The following is an 18,428-nucleotide window of genomic DNA, read 5'->3' on the forward strand; positions in this document are numbered from 1 at the left end:
AATAAAATCATAAATAATAAATATAAAAAATTATTCTAAGAGAAAAAACAATTTTTTAAATATTTTTACACAGAAAACAAATTTTGACTCAAGGTAAATATTCTTGGATCAAGAAATTTTGTTGAAAACCTCAATTTTTTTTTGGATGGAGTAGAAATCTCCTGATTCAAGTAAATTTTGATGATCCTGAAGTTAGCAGGCGGTTAATAATTTTTCGATTTATTTTTCAACATCAATTACAAGAAAAAAAAATTATGCACATGTAAAAAATTTAAAAAACTATAGGTGCATTTTTTTAAAATATTTTTTTTTTATAATTTATTGTTTAAAAAAGATTCCGAAAATTATTGGACGTCGGCTAATTTCAGTATCATTGAAGTTAGCAGACAATTAATAATTTTCGAATTTATTTTTTAACAAATCAATTAAAAAAAAAAAATATGCACATGTAGAAAATTAAAATAACTATCCGTGCATTTTTTCCAAATATTTTTTTTTTTATAATTTATTGTTTAAAAAAGAATCCAAAAATTTTTGGACGTCGGGTAACTTCAGTATCATTGAAGTGAGCAAACAATTAATAGTTTTCGAGTTTATTTTTCAAAAAATCAATTACAAAAAGAAAAAAAAAGAAAAATATACACATTTAGAAAATTCAAAAAACTATAGGTGCAATTTTTAAAATATTTTTTGTTAAAATAATTTATCGTTTCTAAAAATCCCAAAAATTATTAGACGTTCGCTGCTTCAGTATCTAAATCTTAACTCGGTTCCCGAAAACGTTTCTCGACCAAACTATTTTCTTAACTCGATAGCTTTTTTTTCTGTGTATAAAATAAAAATATAAGATTACGGCACAAGCTGATTTCATTCATGCGCGTTCACTAATGGAAATTTTTAAGTAATCAGCTGATTAATGAAAGTTAAAGAAAGTATTTGTTGATTAAAGTCATTGATCCTTAAATTCTTGTGTGGATTTATTTAATATCTCCATTTTCAGGATCAACGAATACGCTCGTTAAAATAAAGGACACCAGTTACACATTTGCAATTTGTATGTAAATCAGTTGCTGGAAAAGTTTCATGCATACGAATGTCTCACACGGTTCACTGTTGATGCTAATGCAAAATGGTCAGGTCGGTCTCTCATTTTATTAAAACTGTATTTTTTTTATTTTTTTTCGCGAAAGCTATTAACAATATGTTTTAATTTACAGGCTTTGTTGGATAAACTCATCAAGTTAAATAATTGCATAAAGGACAATTTATCGATTCAAATTATCCAGAATATCTAAGCACGTAAATTAGGTTAATTAAAATGGCTCATAAAAGAATAACATTGAATAATGTTTACTAAGTTGATATCTATTTCATTGATGTGTACATAATTGGTAGGAACATCGACCCTACCGAATGATGTATGAGGAACAACAGAGTGCAAATTACTCACTGTATATTTTTAGCAAACCCCCAAAGAGCTAGTGCACAAACATCATTTCACCAGCAGCTCACACTCGAGTTGCCTGATAATTATTTCCGATAAAAAGTATCGGCTGATGAAAAAGCCTTTTTATTCTATTTATCTTTACACTGAAATCTGACAGCTAAATTTTATATTATGCACAAAAAAAAATGATTTCTTGATGCAAGAAAAATTTTGTATCATGAAATGAAAAGAAAAATTTTCTTAAGACTAGAAATTAACTTTTAGCACAAGAAAATTTTATGTACCTGAAGATCGAAAGATTTTTCGCGCAACAAAAATTAAAAAAATTTAGTTGGGGGTGGCCTGAAATTTTCGGCTGACGTGCGAAACTTTTCAGAAGTGGAGATCCAGTAGATTTTTGACTTTTTATTTCGTTTTTTTATTTCCGTTCCGGAAAAACGTTCCGATCTTCAGGTACATAAAATTTTCCTTTTCAATTCATAATACAAAAAATTTTTAGGGCAAGAAATCCTTTTTTTCTGTGTGTATTTTTTTTTTTTTTTTCAATATAAAAGTACGAACTTTCTGAACAAATATTTAACAGAAGGTAAAAATAACATCCAGTGACAGTTGGCATGAGTATGTTTTGTTGTAAAATGAGGTCTACCATAATATCAAGAGACTTGTCTACTTGAGTAAGTTATTTTTTTAGCAGATTGTCACCTGTTGTAGATGATCATGACGCAAACACAACACCAGTACATTACAGTTTTTCAGAATGACGCAGTGTCTAGAGCAAATAAAATCAACAGAATTGAGTTGAGGAGACGAACAAACGAGCAAACGAATATAATATAGAGGTGACTAAAATATACTTGTATTGAGTGAGTGCACAAAAGTGGAGTATCAAAAGCTGGCATACCGCCCTGTTGCACTCAACTTCACTCTTTCATTTTCTTTCTCTCTCTCTCTATCTTTCAATTCTCAAGCGAGCTGCAGCTGCTCTTGATACACCCGTCTGGATTCTACACCAGCTCAACATCTTCTGGGATAAGATATAAAACTCTTTTTTACTCAATCTTTTCATTTTCTTTGTTCCACTTTAATGTCATTTGGTGTCGCCTCGCTTGCGACTTGCCCGTCGATCGTCTCTTTTAGATGACAAAATATCCTATTTTATCATCCAACACACTGTTCTATATCATGTTGAATATAAAATTTATCGGCGTAATTTCTTTTTTTATTTCTTCAATACACTGCAAAAAATCACCGGGGTAAGTCCAAGCGGTGTAGGTGTTAAAATCGGCGGTGTTAAATTTCAACACCGAAAGCGGTGTGAAAATAACGCCGCCATCAGTGTAAATATTCTATACCGGTGTTAAAATAACGCCACCGTCGGTGTAAATATTCTAGACTGGTGTTAAAATAACGCCACCGCCGGTGTAGATATTCTTTACCGGTGTTAAAAAAAATCTCCGGTGTCAAAATAACGCCACCGTCGGTGTAAATATTCTAGACCGGTGTTAAAATAACGCCACCGCCGGTGTAGATATTCTTTACCGGTGTTAAAAAAAACTTCCCGGTGTTAAAATAACGCCGCCGTTGGTGTAGATATTCTTTACCGGTGTTGAAATATTTTACTTTGTGATATTTTTACATATTCGATCACTATACTTATTAATAAATGATATTTTTTATTAATTTTCATAAAGAACTGACATTTTTTGTGTTTTAACACCAGGCGGAGTTAAAATGAGTCCATTTTTAACACCGCTCTTTTTACAGTGTACGAGTAATTTTGTACAAAGATTGTTAGTTTATCGATTCATCTGAACTGGAGACGGAAAAAAAAAAAATTAGTGGGTATAGAAAGTGGAGTACGGAGACGTTAAAATGTTCAACCATGAACGGAGTAATCTGAAGGAGTGAAACGGTGACCCTAAAGCCCAGAATATAAACGGGCTATCCTCGACTATAGAGCTTTTAATGTTTACTATAATAGATATATATATATATACACACACCTGGATAGTACAAACTCATCGACCGTCGTCGTAGAATCTCATTTAGAATTTTAATAGGCCAATTAATTCTTGTGGAGCATTAAAAATAACAAACAGTCGCCTTCAACTATTCCGGTCGTATGAAATGTTACACTGTACTGTCTCAGTTTACGTTGTTGTTAGTTAGTTTATTATTATTATTGTTATTGTCGTTGTTTGATGTAGTTGTTGCAGCACTGGAATGCGCAGAAAAATCTTACGTCAGTTTATTATTATTTTATTGCAACATTTATAAATATTTACTAAATTCATGTCACGTCGATTTCCTTATTAGCACCTAGAGAAATTATTCTTGTTTTGAATGCTATTGTGTGGTAGTAAAGCCGGACCATGTTGGCCATCTGCGGTAATTTAAATAAACACGTGGAAAAATTACTATGGCCATAGTAAACTTTACAACGATTTTATGATAAATTTCTGTAACTTGTAGATTTTATGGCCATAGTAATTTTTCCATGGGTGTATTTCAATTTCTATAGGTGGCCAACATGACCCGACATTACTGTGACACTATAAAATTTCAAACGAAAATAATTTATCCGTATCGCAGTAACAGGGGAAGTAGCAGTAGCAGTACATGAATAAAATTTTCCCGTTTGAAATACTGTGGTCTCATAGTAAAGTCGGGTCATGTTGGCCACCCGCAGAAATCAGAATAAACACATGGAAAAACTACACGGAGAAAAATGTCAAGCAAATATGCCTACACTCAGAAAATTAAATAATAGAAACTACTATCTAGTTATGGTAAAATTTCTACCATTAATCCGATAGTAGTGAATATTATCTAGATGATTGTATAAATCATCTAGATTGTAATACTCACCATATTTATAATAATTGTTACAATCCTATATATTAACTAAAGTTAATTATTATTATTATTCTAAATAGTTATATTTATAATTCAGATGGTAACAGTTATCATCAGAAATTATAATTGTTACCATCCTGATAGTAACTGTTACGAAATTTATTGCAGAAGTAAATATTATCATTCTAATAGTAAATATTATCATTCTAATAGTAAATATTACCATCCTGATAGTAAATATTACCATCCTGATAGTAACTGTCATCATCCTGATGGTAACTGTTACCATCCTGATAGTAAATATTATCATCCTGATAGCCCTGATTAAAAACTCCGATTGAAAGTCGGAACCAATCGGATTTGAGCGGTTTCAATCGGAGTTTTTAATCAGGGAGTCACTGTTACGAAATTTATTGCAGAAGTTATCATCCAATAATTATTAATTCTATTAAAAAAAATTATAACACTAACTATATTTGCATTAAAAAACGTTCCAAATATTTTAGATGATTGAAATTAAAAATTTAGTATAATAAACACAATTACTTAATTTTCTGAGTGTATAGTTTGTATAAGCAGTCACATAAGAGCGGCGTGAGACAAACTATAGAGTAATGTAACCTTAACTATGCTGCATAGTCATTTTTACTTGAAATTTCTCTCCGTGTACTATGGCCATGGTAAAATTTCAACGATTTTATCACAAATTAATGTAACTCATAAATTTTACTATGACCATAGTAATTTTTCCATGTGTTTATTTCAATTTTTGCAGGTGGCCAACATGACCCGACTTTAGTATGAAACCATAGCGTTTCAAACAAGAATAATTTCTGTGTCGAGAGTATGACGTATTAAAAAAAAATTTTACGCGCCTTTTTATTGAGTGACAATAAAAGTCAATTTTTTTTGGAGTAAATTATTGGTTATTATTATTATTTATTATTGTGACGACTGTAGATGATTATTAATAACGACTTCCTTGAATTGGACCGAGAGAAAGGATAGTCTCGCAAATAATTTCGAAATGTGTCCTTCTTTCCGTCAAGGACATCTAATTCTAAATGGTATATTTTGTTGTTTATTACTGTTCTTATTAATTTATATTTTATTTATATACGGAGAATTTAGTCGTTTAAAAAAGTAATAAATTGAGAGTTTGTTATGATGGAGATAATTTATTTAATTTAACTTCATTTCGAGTTCATTGACATTTCAAATTGAATTCAACCGTTTGAATCTTACGTAACATCTTTTTTCAACGCATTTAATATCACAACAAATTTAAAAAAATATGTATATATATATAAATATACACATAAATATCTATCCTCGAGACAAATTATAATATTAAATACAAACTATAGTTTAAAATTTTAAATTACTTTTAATATTGGTCACGACAGCTCAAGGAAAACAAGTATCCGAAAAACGTCTAACGGCCATGATTTGAAGTTAATATAATTTCATAATAACGAAATATCGTTGAATAGATTGAGAAAACGAAAAACAAACTTTTAAATTGAATATTAAGTTTTATTTTTAATCAATAAACTTAAATGAAGGCGTTAAAAATGGCGGGTAAGGCTTCAGTAGGTATAGGAACGTTCATTTCCGGTCTTTTGATAAATTGCGTGCCCTGAAGCCTCAATTGCAATCTCGACTTGACTCATCGACTACTCAACTTGTCTCGTCTCTTCTCTTCTCTTCTCTTCTCGTCTCTTCTATTCCCAAGTACCTACAGATCAATGCTCACTAACTAAAAACAATAATTAACGGTTGAATATGCTTTTGAAGTTGAAATATATTGCTATGGTTCACCAAGAGACCACACACCGAACCCAGATAAAGAGAAACAGTTTGAAAGAGTGTATGTGGGTGTGTATGTGTGTACTTAAATCGTCGCATGAACGAGAATTTCGATTTCGCATTGACGCGGTGTGAGATCGGCAACCGAACGAATTGATGCTGAACGTTTCGCACGAGTGATCGCTGTCGAGTTTATCAAGCTTATGTGAATATGTATGTAGAAAGCACATGTTATATATATATTACTAGATATAGGTATGTATCGTGAATCGTGGGAGAGCATTGAGCAAATTCCATGCAACCAAACGCTTTTACCTACAGCCATAGGATTCAATATTGAATCGAAATCGGGATTCGCTTCAGCTAAATCTACGCCACTTACCACTGAGCGACGTTTCGTTGAATTATTTTCAATATTTTTTACCAATACATCAACATTATTTTTGTCATTTTAACTTGGCTATGTCAATTTTTATCTTTAGGGTTACGGTAATAAATGTAGCAGACATATGGCAATTTTTTAAATACGTATGAAAAAATTAAATAATTGAAATAATAAATTTAAAAAAAATGCATATACTGAATATTGAATTCTCTAAACATGTATTTTTTTATTTTCATTTTATAAACATGACAATTTATTATTTCAAAAGTTTGAAAATTGTCAGATGTCCGCTAACTTTACCATCATGTTACGGTACCGTTTTTGGTCGGTTACACAACTAAATAACTACGAAAAATTATTCATGAGTCTGAATATTCACATAAAAAATATCCATGAGACATAACATCCACGACAAATTTAATATTATACACAGAAAAAAATGATTTCTTGGCGCAAATAATTTTTACTCGTCGCGAAAATTTTTATAATGAGTTTTCGTGACAAGAAAAAATTTATTGGAGCGAAAAATTTTTTATAGTCTTAAGAAAATTTTTGTCTTTAATTCATAATACAAAATATTTTTGCGCCAAGGAATTTGTTTTTTCTGTGAAGATGTATATGACCCTATTTCAGGAATTTTATGTGAATCGTTTATTTGAGAAACTCCATAAGTCATGTTTTTTACGAAATTGGGATTTTTGCATTTTTGAGTTCTTTGGATGTCCCTCCATAGAAATCAATCAAAATATGCATCAAATAATTTTTTTTTATTTTGTATTTAAAATTCGCGCTTTTTTGGGAAATTAATTTCAAATGTTGTTTTTATTGTTGACTGTTATATGACTAATTAAAATGTTTAAATTAATTATAATTTTTTGTAATTTCTGAGTTTCAGAGTTCAAATTCATATTTAATACTTCATTTTATCAGTGTAATAAATAATTTGAGTGGAAACATTTGAAAAAACAATGATTTTATAACTTTTTTTCCGTTTAGTTGAGAAGCCCCATAAGTCAATCAACTTTAAATAATTTTTTTCAGTAGTTTCAGTTAAAAAATTAAATTTTTCTTGTTGGAATCTTTTTCAGAGACGCTAAGATTATTGTATTCAATTATTTATTTATTATTTTAATGTCAAGCTTTTTAAAAAAAATGTTTTTTGTGTTTCCTGAAAAATTTTGTTTTCTTGACTTATGGGGTTTCTCAAATAAACGATTCATATCTCGTAGATATTAAGATTCGTGGAGAATTTAGTCATATAGATCACCTTTTTGGTCACTTTAAGGCCACTTGAAAAATGTAAATTAAATAATAAATTAAATCAAAGTAATAAATGTCCAGAAAGTCGATCAGTGTCCACAAATGGTACTGTTGCCTACATCATCGAAAAGCAATAAACCAGTAAGTGATTTTTTTGTCATTGTAAATAAATTTTAATATAAATTTCGAGTGAACTATCGATTACAACTGAAAACAAAAAATTGCTTCCTGTTATCCTGGGGATATTTTATTGTTGTTGATGTTTTGCGTTCAATTAACTTGATACGGAAGATAAATATATGCACATATGTCTTAAATGTACACGTATGAGTACATGTATGTGCATGAGGACGAGTTTTAAAATGCTAGTAATGTCTTAACTGCTGCACACATTACTCAATCCTTCGTATCATTCTGTTTAATAAACAATTTTATCAACCAGGGACTGATTAACGTAACAATCGCGATATATATATGTATATTTATATAAATATGCGCGATATTGCCGACGTAATAACCCGACGCTTTATCTATCCAAGCACGTGCTATTTTTATTGTATATTAATATTAAGAAATAGTTTAAAAATAATATAAGTATATATATATAAAGCGAATAAATTATTATTTTATTTTTAGTTCATTAAAAAATGTATCAATTACTAATGACACGAGTAAGCCTGTATACTATTAAATGCTGCACCTCAACTAATTATTACGTAATATCCGTATTTTATCCGTTACATGATATAAATTTTCTCCGCAAGTGTAACAATATATATGTGGATTACGAACTGTCAAAGTAACGAGTATTCTGTGCAATAGTTCTGTCATAAAATTGAATGTCGAAAAAAAAAATAAAAATTTTAATAAAACGGCAGACTGACAATAGAGAAGAAGAAACCGGTCGTTAGCATGAGGAATTCCATGATCCGAGCTTACGTATTATTAATTCAATACATCAAAGCGTGTTTCAGAAGGAGAAGAATGAAAAATAATAATTTAAATATTTTTTTTTAAGTGCGGAAGGAAACGAGTCACGAAGATTAATTTAATTGTGAAATTAATATTGAGAAAAATAGACGTAATTCCCAAGCTAGTGATTTCCCACCTGATGACGCTCTGTAATGCTCAACACAAGAGGAAAAGTACCGTTTGTCTTATGGATTTTATTTAAAACATCAATTTAAATCTCACGTACGAAATTTTTATGACAATAAAGTCAGCAGACATTCAAAATTTTTTGGATTTCTTTTAACAAAAAAATAAATATTAAAAAAAATATTTTGAAAAATTGCACGTGTAGTTTATGAAATTTCCGACATGTGCATTTTTCTAGAAATATTTTTTTTTCATTATTTATCTATTAAAAAAATTTTTTTTAATTTCAAATGTCTGCTAACTTTAAATTTTTGATGATTCTGAAGTAAACAATTTTCGGATTTTTTTTTCAATACATCAATTAAAAAAAAAATGAACTAAAAATATGCACATGTAGAAAATTAACAAAACTATAAATGCAATTTTTTCAAATATTTTTTTTTTATAATTTATCGTTAAAAAAAAATCCAAAAACTATTAGACGTCTGCTAACTTCTGTTTCAAAATTTTTGAATTACTCTAATTTGAAAAATTGAGATTATATGAAACTCGGTCATTCAAAATTAAGATTACATGATCCAGTGGCATTTTCTGATCGAGATAAACAGGAGCCCAAAATTTGTTCTGCCTAAAATTGTGCCAATAATAAGACAGGAAAATTTTTATAGCTGAGAAATCTCATTTATCATATACATTTGACAAGTTTGTCATGTGTATTTTATTTAAAATATCAATTTTAATAGCGCGTTGTAAAATTTTTAAGGTACGAACTAGCTCTCTAAGACCATTTTTGATAAACGAAAGAGGGTTTGAATCAATGAAATTGGTATGTCGGTTGTTTTCATTCGTATCCTGTCAATTAATTCGTCACATCACGTACTGTCTGTCGGTACTTTTATGTCTTGGGAATGTGTCGCCAGTTGCCATGATCTAACCAATCAAACAATAATTCATCATATGATCTTGTACATCACATTAGCTTCTTGCAGTATTACACTAAACACTGCAGTTAATGCGCGTAATTTACAACAGTTTACAATTCGTCGCCTTGATCCACAACTTTGACAATATTAAGCCTTTTTATCAACACTCACAAGTGGAGCACAGTACGGACAATAAATTTAAAATAAAATAGTAGGCTACCTGGATACCGAGTCCGGCACAAAGATATTCCACCATGACAGTCGTTTCTGTCTGCCAGTGTAGAGGGCTTCCGCGCTACCAGCTTCTGAAGATATCCCAGACAGGCCTTTCTTGCGCTTGCGGTCCGACTTTGGCGTTTTCACCAAAGGATGCCAGGATTTTCGTCGTCCCTTTTTGGCCTCACGTTCCCTAATGACATTCTCATTTGCTAAAACTTCTTGGTTCTCCTCAAGAAGGTCCTCAGAAACGTAGAAAACCGAACCACGTCTGGCTCCCTCGCTACTGCGGCGCTTATCTTTATTTTCTTTGTCTTTATCTTTATCTTTGTCTTTGTCTTTATCTTTATTTTTCTCTTTGTCTTTGTATTTATCCTTTTCCTCAAAGATACTGGCACGTCTTGCACGTTGGAATAAACTGTCACGACGTGCTTTCAAGTCCTCTAGGACACTATGACGCCGAGCTTTTCCATCTCGTAAAATACCAGGGGTTACTGGTACGCTCGCCTCTTCTAAGCTTAAGGGTATTGAATTTGTGGAGGCGAATTTTGAGACCGCCGGTCCATTTGGTGATTCTGTTATGAACATTTCCATGCTATTTTTCACTTTTATTTTTTTATTTCAAGAGCAATTTAATTTTCAATTTTTCTACTGATCAACTCCATAATTTTTTAAATAATTAAATTAAATTTGAACTCCGATTTCTCTCAAGTTTTTAAAATAATAATAATATTTGAAGCCACTCGCGCACGTTATCAGTTGCCACAAAAAAAAGATAATTATAAAATTTTCATGTCATATCTGTTATTTTAAGCGCAAAAAAAAATCCGACACGCTGTTATGTGCCGTGGAACTGAACTGGAGGCCACTGGAAATAGTTACTGTGTACATATAGAATCCAAGCAAGCGGCGTTAAATCCTTCGGTGAAAGCCGCGGCCTCTACGACCGCCTTTTCACTTTGCACACCGCTAGGTCGAGTGCGTTGGCCCGCGATTGCTCGTTCCCGACCCGGAGATACTTAATTTACACTTTACTTCCCTATTTAGTATTTTGTTATTTTTTCCCACGAATAATAACTCCGTAAACTGACGTCTCAGTCATAAAAATATTTGAAAAACTCAGGCGCTAGATTTAAATATTATGACAGCGAGTCATCGAAGATGTTCGCGGTGTCTTGGTCTCAGTATTCTCCCGAGGTGAACAGACGATAGCCAATGTAGTCGGCCTTGAAAAGGCCAATGTTTCTTTCTTCACAACCGGATCTAAATCATCACGAAATTCTTCGTCGTACTTTAATCATTAAATCATTATTTATAATTTTATTTATTCATTTATATAAATTACTCTTTATTTAAATTTTATTGCATTTAGTTGAACAATCTAGAGGCTTTATTATATTAATTCATATAAAAATATAAATATAGAGACGTTAATGATAATGGTCTCGTTTCTCTACCGGTTTCTTAGCAACTCAGTACGTGAAATAATTTCACTAAATGAATTTCCAACACTTGGCTCGAGAAATTTACTCCGATCAATCATTTTAATATCACTAATAAATATACTGGCTCATAAATAAGCAAAACCACTCATATTTCATTGAATATATTCATTTTTACAATGAAATTTTAAATAATAATAATTTTTAAGCGTAATTTTGAATAGACAAAGAATTAGTTGTTTCTGTAACTCAATTGCTCCAGGCGATGTTATGTCGCGCAATGAAAAACGAACAGTATATAGTATGGTATAACGTACAAAACGTTCTCCGTGCGGTGGTTCGAGCATAAAATACAGCGGTACTAAGCGCGAGCGAACATGCCGGCGTTTATTTATACGTTGAGACCAACTTACTGTCTCTTTCTAACTCTTTTTACTTCTTCACTGGTACCCTCTCTCTCACTTTTTTTATTTCTCTCATGTGTGGTACTCGTTGTTGATATTACTCTTGAGAGCACCCCCACCCCCATTTCCTACCGCGAGATCAAAACGGATAAGTCGAAATTAGGCTTTTTTTGATAAACTCTTTTTATAATTTTATTTAAACAATAAAAATATATATGAAGATAATGCGTTAAAAAAATATAGATAACGCATTTGAATTTTTAAGATGACAAACAACAAAGAAATTCCATCATATATTCATTTATATTGTTTCAAATCAATCGTTTGACGTTTTTATAATTAATTGGTAAATATAAAAAATTGTTTATTTTTATTTTTTTTTTGCTAAAAATATGCGTGTAAATGTGATATTTTCTGCGAGGTCAATTGGATTTAATTCAATTAATCATCCGCGTAGGAGAATATTTTTATTTGTTGCAATTCTTTAATTGCACCGCATGTTAATTGGAAAATTGTTTCTATCATTTTGCACGTCCGATTTTAGTTTAAAAATTATTATTATTATTATTATTATTATTATTATTATTATTATTATTATTATTATTATTATTATTATTATTATTATTATTATTATTATTATTATTATTATTATTATTATTATTATTATTATTATTATTATTATTATTATTATTATTATTATTATTATTATTATTATTATCATTATTATTATTATTATTATTACGATTATTATTATTTTTATTATTATTGTTATTATTACTATTACTATTATTACTACTACTATTATTATTATTATTATTATTATTATTATTATTATTATTATTATTATTATTATTATTATTATTATTATTATTATTATTATTATTATTATTATTATTATTATTATTATTACTATTATTATTACTATTATTATTACTATTATTATTATTACTATTACTATTATTACTACTATTATTATTATTGTTATTATTATTATTATTATTATTTTAACAAACAATCTTTGTTTAATATTATTATTTTATTTATATCCAAACGTCATAATTTCATTTTATTTAACTCCATCCAATTGATTTATATGACATAATAAAAATAGCTTTATTGATAAAATTGATAACAAATAAAAAAAAAATATATGATTGATATTTTTTTTTATTATAAATAATTAAGATAAAATTTCTCTGACAATTTTAAACAATAAAATTTTTTTTATTTGTATATTATTATAATTATTATGTTTAATTAATTACTCAGTATCTCGGGATTAGCGGTTTATTGTCACGTGAAATCAAAGCTTCATTGTGTGAGTAACACAAAATATTAAATTTATTTGCAGAGAAAAAAAATTAAAATTATAAATAAATCTCGTAATTTATTTTTTTATTTACTAAAAAAATTTATTTATAAAACCGCGTAAGTTTAAACATTTGTTTAAAAATATTTAATTAACTGAGAATTTAATAATAATGATTCACAGTTTAAAAAATAAAACGAAATTACACATAAAAAGTCGATAAAAAATCTGTTTTTAACTTAAAAGTTTACCAGAAAAAAAAGTTCTAAGTAAATATAGCAATAAAAGAAGGTGATGGAATTAAATAATTTAAAATACGGCGTAATACGAATGATTTATCATATCTCTGCAGACTAGTACTCGGTTATCTTTGTGAAGATAATAATTTCAAGTGCTATCTCTTAAATGTGCGAGACGGAAAAATATTTGTACGTTGATTAACTTATTGTATTTTATTTATTTTTTATTGTTAATAAATAAAAAAAGAGATGTCACAGTAGCTTTTCTCAGGCAATTATGGAGAATAATTAACAGCGCGAGTGCACACACTTTGTACGGTTGTACCAGGTGCCAGCAGTTTTTTTCGGGTCAAGGTGTAACGAGCTATTGAACGACATACTCTCTTGATAACGATTCTCAATAAATAGTTTACTTTAATTATTTTTTTTCTATCTCAATTTGTGTGTAAACTGAAAAATTTGTTTAATTGGCGAGTGTTGGGTATAATTTGAAGCCCAAAAAAATTTTAAAATCGTATTTCATTATTTTTTAGGAATTTCAGAGATGACCGGACTCATTTTTTGAAAATGTTTGTTTTCTAAAAAAAATTTGGAAACGTGACTTTTAAATTATACTGCAATCCTATTTCTTATGAAAATCCAAAAAAAAATTTTTATTTGATGTTGTTACGAATGAAAAAGAAAATTTGTCTTCATTTTTGGAAGATTTCATATTTTGCTCAAAAATAAAAATAAGAATAATTCTTTTTTTCCTTAACATCCTCGTATTCAGTATTTTGAAGAAATTTGACAGACCTCTAGGAGTCATTTTTTGAAAATATTATTTAACAAACAATTTTTGAAATTTTTGCTTTTAAATTATATTTCAATCCTATTTCTTATGAAAATTAAAAAAAAAATTAATTTTCGTTTTCCTTCAGTATTTTTAAGAAATTTGACAGACGTCCAGGAGTCGTTTTTTGAAACTAATTATTTTATAAAAAAATTTTGAAACTGACTGTCTACTTCTATTGCAACCCTAATTCTTACGAAGATTCAAATAAAAATTTGTATCTAAATTTAATCAGGAAGAAGATACCATTTTCTGTTCATTTTTTTTTTAAGATTCGCCATTTTGTTCAAAAATAAAAATAATTTCCTTAGCATCCTCATAAAACACAACCCTTTTGCAGTTGAATTTATTACCACGAGAACAAGATGTTTAAACAAAAATAATTTTAGCGGTCGATCGTAAAAAGATGAAAAACAATTTTTGATCATTATACTAATAATCAAACTGTGCAACATAAAATTTTTTCGATATTAACGTGTACTAGTACAGGGAAAATTGCCAAAAAACAAAAAGAATATAAACAGAGAATTATTACAATTCCTTTTGACGCATTTCCTCTAGTATAGCAACAGAAAATAATTCATATCTCAACAGATGCGATGATATATGGGAACTAAATTTATCACAACGTAAAATACAGCCGACTATATACAAATATATCTGTATTTATATTTATTGTATATAGTTTGAGGTTATATTTTACACAATACGTACAGGAGTGTCAGCTGCGTTAATTCAAGCATTACGTAATTATCTAAATTGCATTCAAATTAGGTAACGTGCAGATCGAAATAATCGATGAAATTTTTTTTCAACGAATTCAGAAACTGGCACAACTATAAATTTAATAAAAAAAATAAATAATAGTAATAATCATAAATATGAATTTTAAAAAACAAAATGTTTTTAACAGAAGTTGCGTAGCAGGTTTTATCTTCGCTCCATCTGATTGGTATTTGTAACGAGTAAATAAAGAATTCCAAAAGAAAAAGTATAATTCGCAGATAACTAATGCGTGCTAAAAAACATACTTACGTACTGGAAGATGCAAATTTTGCGGTAACAATAAAACTTACCTGAAACAGAAAATAAAACATTCACGGTTTAGTTTGTTATTGAAATTATCTCTGATTTTGAGACTCAACAATGTAATAGGAAGTAATTTCAAATTTTCCAAGGCCTCTTTTTATGCAAAAGAAAAATATTAAATGGGGATTTAGCTGCGAGTCCAATAAGAAAATTATAAAACGAGTTAATGCGAGGTATTTTAATGATTGCAACTATTGTTCGGTTCACTGAGGAAACACGTGGAGTGAATGTTTAATCGGCAAAATTCACCAGCGTTCTTTCACCTGATTTATTATATACCTTATAAAGCATCTGTTTCCAATCTTTGTTCCCTGTCACAAGTTTATTGGAATTTGTATGCATCTGCGTAGTTGGAAAAATCCATAAAAATAATCATTTTTTATTGTGGTATGAATTTTTTTCTACTGGTCACTGCCCGGGTAAAAAAAAATAACTCGATTTTGACTTAATTTTGGCTGAACTTACTTTTTTTAACTTCAATATGACTGTTTTAATTTACACGGAGAAAATTTTGGCTTGAAAACTATGAATTATCATTATGCTGTCGACCAAACTTGAAACAGGAAGTGAAGCATCAAAAATTTTATTATGTTCTTATAAAAAATTATTATGCCACATCAGAATTATTATAATATATGAAAGTGATTGTTATTAAAACTTATCGATAAGTTTCTCGTGCGTAGTAAATATTGTTTTAAAGTTTAATAATTTTTCTTAAGAGCATAACTGTTTGGATAGTTCACTTCCTGTTTCAAGTTTGATCGACAGCACAATAAAAATTTGTAGGTTTCGAGCCGAAATTTTTCTCCGTGAAACAATTTAAGTCAACTGAGTTCAATTCAAGTCAAGTTTGACTTGAATTTGACTTGCAAATTTAAGGCAGTTAATTCAAACCCAAATCAAACTTGACTTAGTTGGCGTAAATCGGTACTACCTGGGTCGAAAAATTATATCTGATTTCAGTGTAACTAGGCTGCATTTGAACTAATTGGTCTGTATTTGAACTAGTTGATATATTTTTTAATTTTAATGAAAATTCTAAGCTGTTTTTGATCTAAAGACAATCGAAAACAGACTAAAATAAAAATAAGACGCAGAAAAAGTCTAATTTTGATCTGAATAAAAGACATAGAAGGCAAAATATTTTGAGATAAGTCTGATTTTGATCTACAGCCGACCAAAACTAGACTAAAAATTTAGAAAACAAGTCTGAAAATAGTCTAAATAAGGAATAGTACGAGCAAAATTCGATTAAGTTTTCCATGTTAATTAAATAAAAATAAAAAGTAAAAATAACTTTAATTTTTCGACCCGGGTAAGTAAGACAACTTAGTCTAAATCAAATAAAAACCAAATGAATATTCATATCTTAAAATATAGTTTTCACTTATTTACAAAAAGGAACTTAAACATGACTTGTTTTATTTTTAATTTTGAAAACTATGCCCAAATCAAGTTATTGTTTGACTCGGATAATGCTAATTTCAAGAAAATTTGATTTAATTTGACTTCAAAAAAAAAAACCTTAAGAGGGAATCGAACCGCCGACCTCCCGTTAGTATCTGGGAGGCGTTAATTTGTAAAAATTGTTTGTTTGCTTGTTTATTTGTAGAAATAGTTGTTTTTAGTAAATGAACGATAGAATACGTATTTGGAATATTTAATTGTACGACTAAAAAAAATGTAAATACATTATTGGAATATTATGGAAACAGGTTTGAATAAGAGTAGCTGTTTTTTAGTGGTTGTAAAAAAATGAGTAAAGATGATATGATGTTGCGCAGAAGCACAAGCAGATGAGACGAGAAACCTGTTTCTCTACAGAATCTGAAACGCACCGAGTGGTTCCCATTCATTGAGATGTAGCTCTGAATCTTAAAATAGAATTCCCGGAAGGTTGAAGAAAAAGTAAAATATGATGATCAAGAAGCCATCTTTCATTTTCCCAATAAATTCTATCGTTGAATTCACATTGATTTTTATATGTTAACTGTCAAATTTTACTGCTTGTTTATTTACATATATTTATAAAATATATTTGAATTCAACAACTGGATTTTCTCTTGTTCATTGAGTAAACTATTGTATCGTAAAAGTTTAACTTACTTCTTGTTTTCCATTCAATTTATTTTTTTTTCTTTATATATAAGACAGAAAAAAATAAATAACCGGATAAAAGTTTATAACAATGCTCGAACGCTAACTTCAAAGAGTCGTAGTCTTGCTCAAGAAGTTAGTGAGTAAAGGTTAGGACGAGTGGTTTTATTTCTGCGTGGCCGCACAACTTTTCGAGCTCTATTGCAGAAGAGACGGATAAAAGTGGTCATGGGTCTCCTGTGTGTATTGAACCTAAAGATCGAATCAAGAAGTAAATATTCCTAAGGGTTTGCCAAATTGATATGCTAAAAATTTATTTATTGGAAAAATATTCAAATAAATGTTATTAATATTTCATATATATAAATATATGCTCATAAGGATAGAATATCTTTACCTCTCCACATTTATATAACAAAAAAAATACTTTATCCATTATTCAATACCGTACAAATTCAATTTGAACAGTTCCCCTTTTAGCTGAAGGCTCAAAGTACACAGGGAACTTACTAATGGGTACAAATTTTTTACTAAAACAAAATTTGACCCAAACGTTCTTATTTGTTAGTACTCGAAATTTTGTTCTTTTTGTAAAGCAACTTCTAGATGATAGTGTTAATAAAAATATAATTACACGGAAAAAAAAATTAGGCGCTGCAGGATTTTCATGTTACAGCAACAGGACACATGTGGAATAGATAAAATAAGGAACAAGTTTTACGTATCAATTATTTTTGTCAGTATAGTAAAATTTAAAAATTAAAAAAAAAATTCAAATTTAAAAAAAAAATTTTAATTTTAAAAGTGGAATCCCTGATAAAAATATTGATTGAAAACAATTGAAAAGCAGTCGCTCCATGCAAACTGTAAATCTATACATACAAACAAAAAAATTGAAATCAATTAAAATTATTGAAAAGAATTCGAACTTCATCACTTTTAATTCTTTTCAATCAATATTTTTAAACAGGCATCTTTTCCCGAACTCAATTTTTTTCCAAATTTTGAAATTTTACTATACT

General features: G+C 29.0%; 1 protein-coding gene across 9 annotated transcripts in view; it reads right to left on the reverse strand.

Moving 5' to 3' along the window:
• Positions 1 to 18,428, reverse strand: part of LOC130668957 (TLD domain-containing protein 2) — an 89,860-nt gene that overhangs the window by 38,566 nt on the left and 32,866 nt on the right. For 3 of the 9 annotated variants that reach the window (XM_057471542.1, XM_057471544.1, XM_057471540.1), the window contains exon 1: positions 9,999 to 11,796. The exons of 3 other annotated variants lie outside the window; for them this stretch is intronic. In XM_057471542.1, the coding sequence (XP_057327525.1) occupies positions 9,999 to 10,588 (590 nt within the window). In that variant the 5' untranslated portion in view covers positions 10,589 to 11,796. Of the gene's footprint in view, positions 1 to 9,998; positions 11,797 to 18,428 lie in introns of those variants that run through there. 3 more of the 9 variants (XM_057471545.1, XM_057471543.1, XM_057471546.1) reach the window with 2 other exon arrangements.

The sequence above is a fragment of the Microplitis mediator genome, chromosome 5 (genome assembly GCF_029852145.1).
Source record: "Microplitis mediator isolate UGA2020A chromosome 5, iyMicMedi2.1, whole genome shotgun sequence".
Taxonomy (NCBI): Eukaryota; Metazoa; Arthropoda; class Insecta; order Hymenoptera; family Braconidae; genus Microplitis; species Microplitis mediator.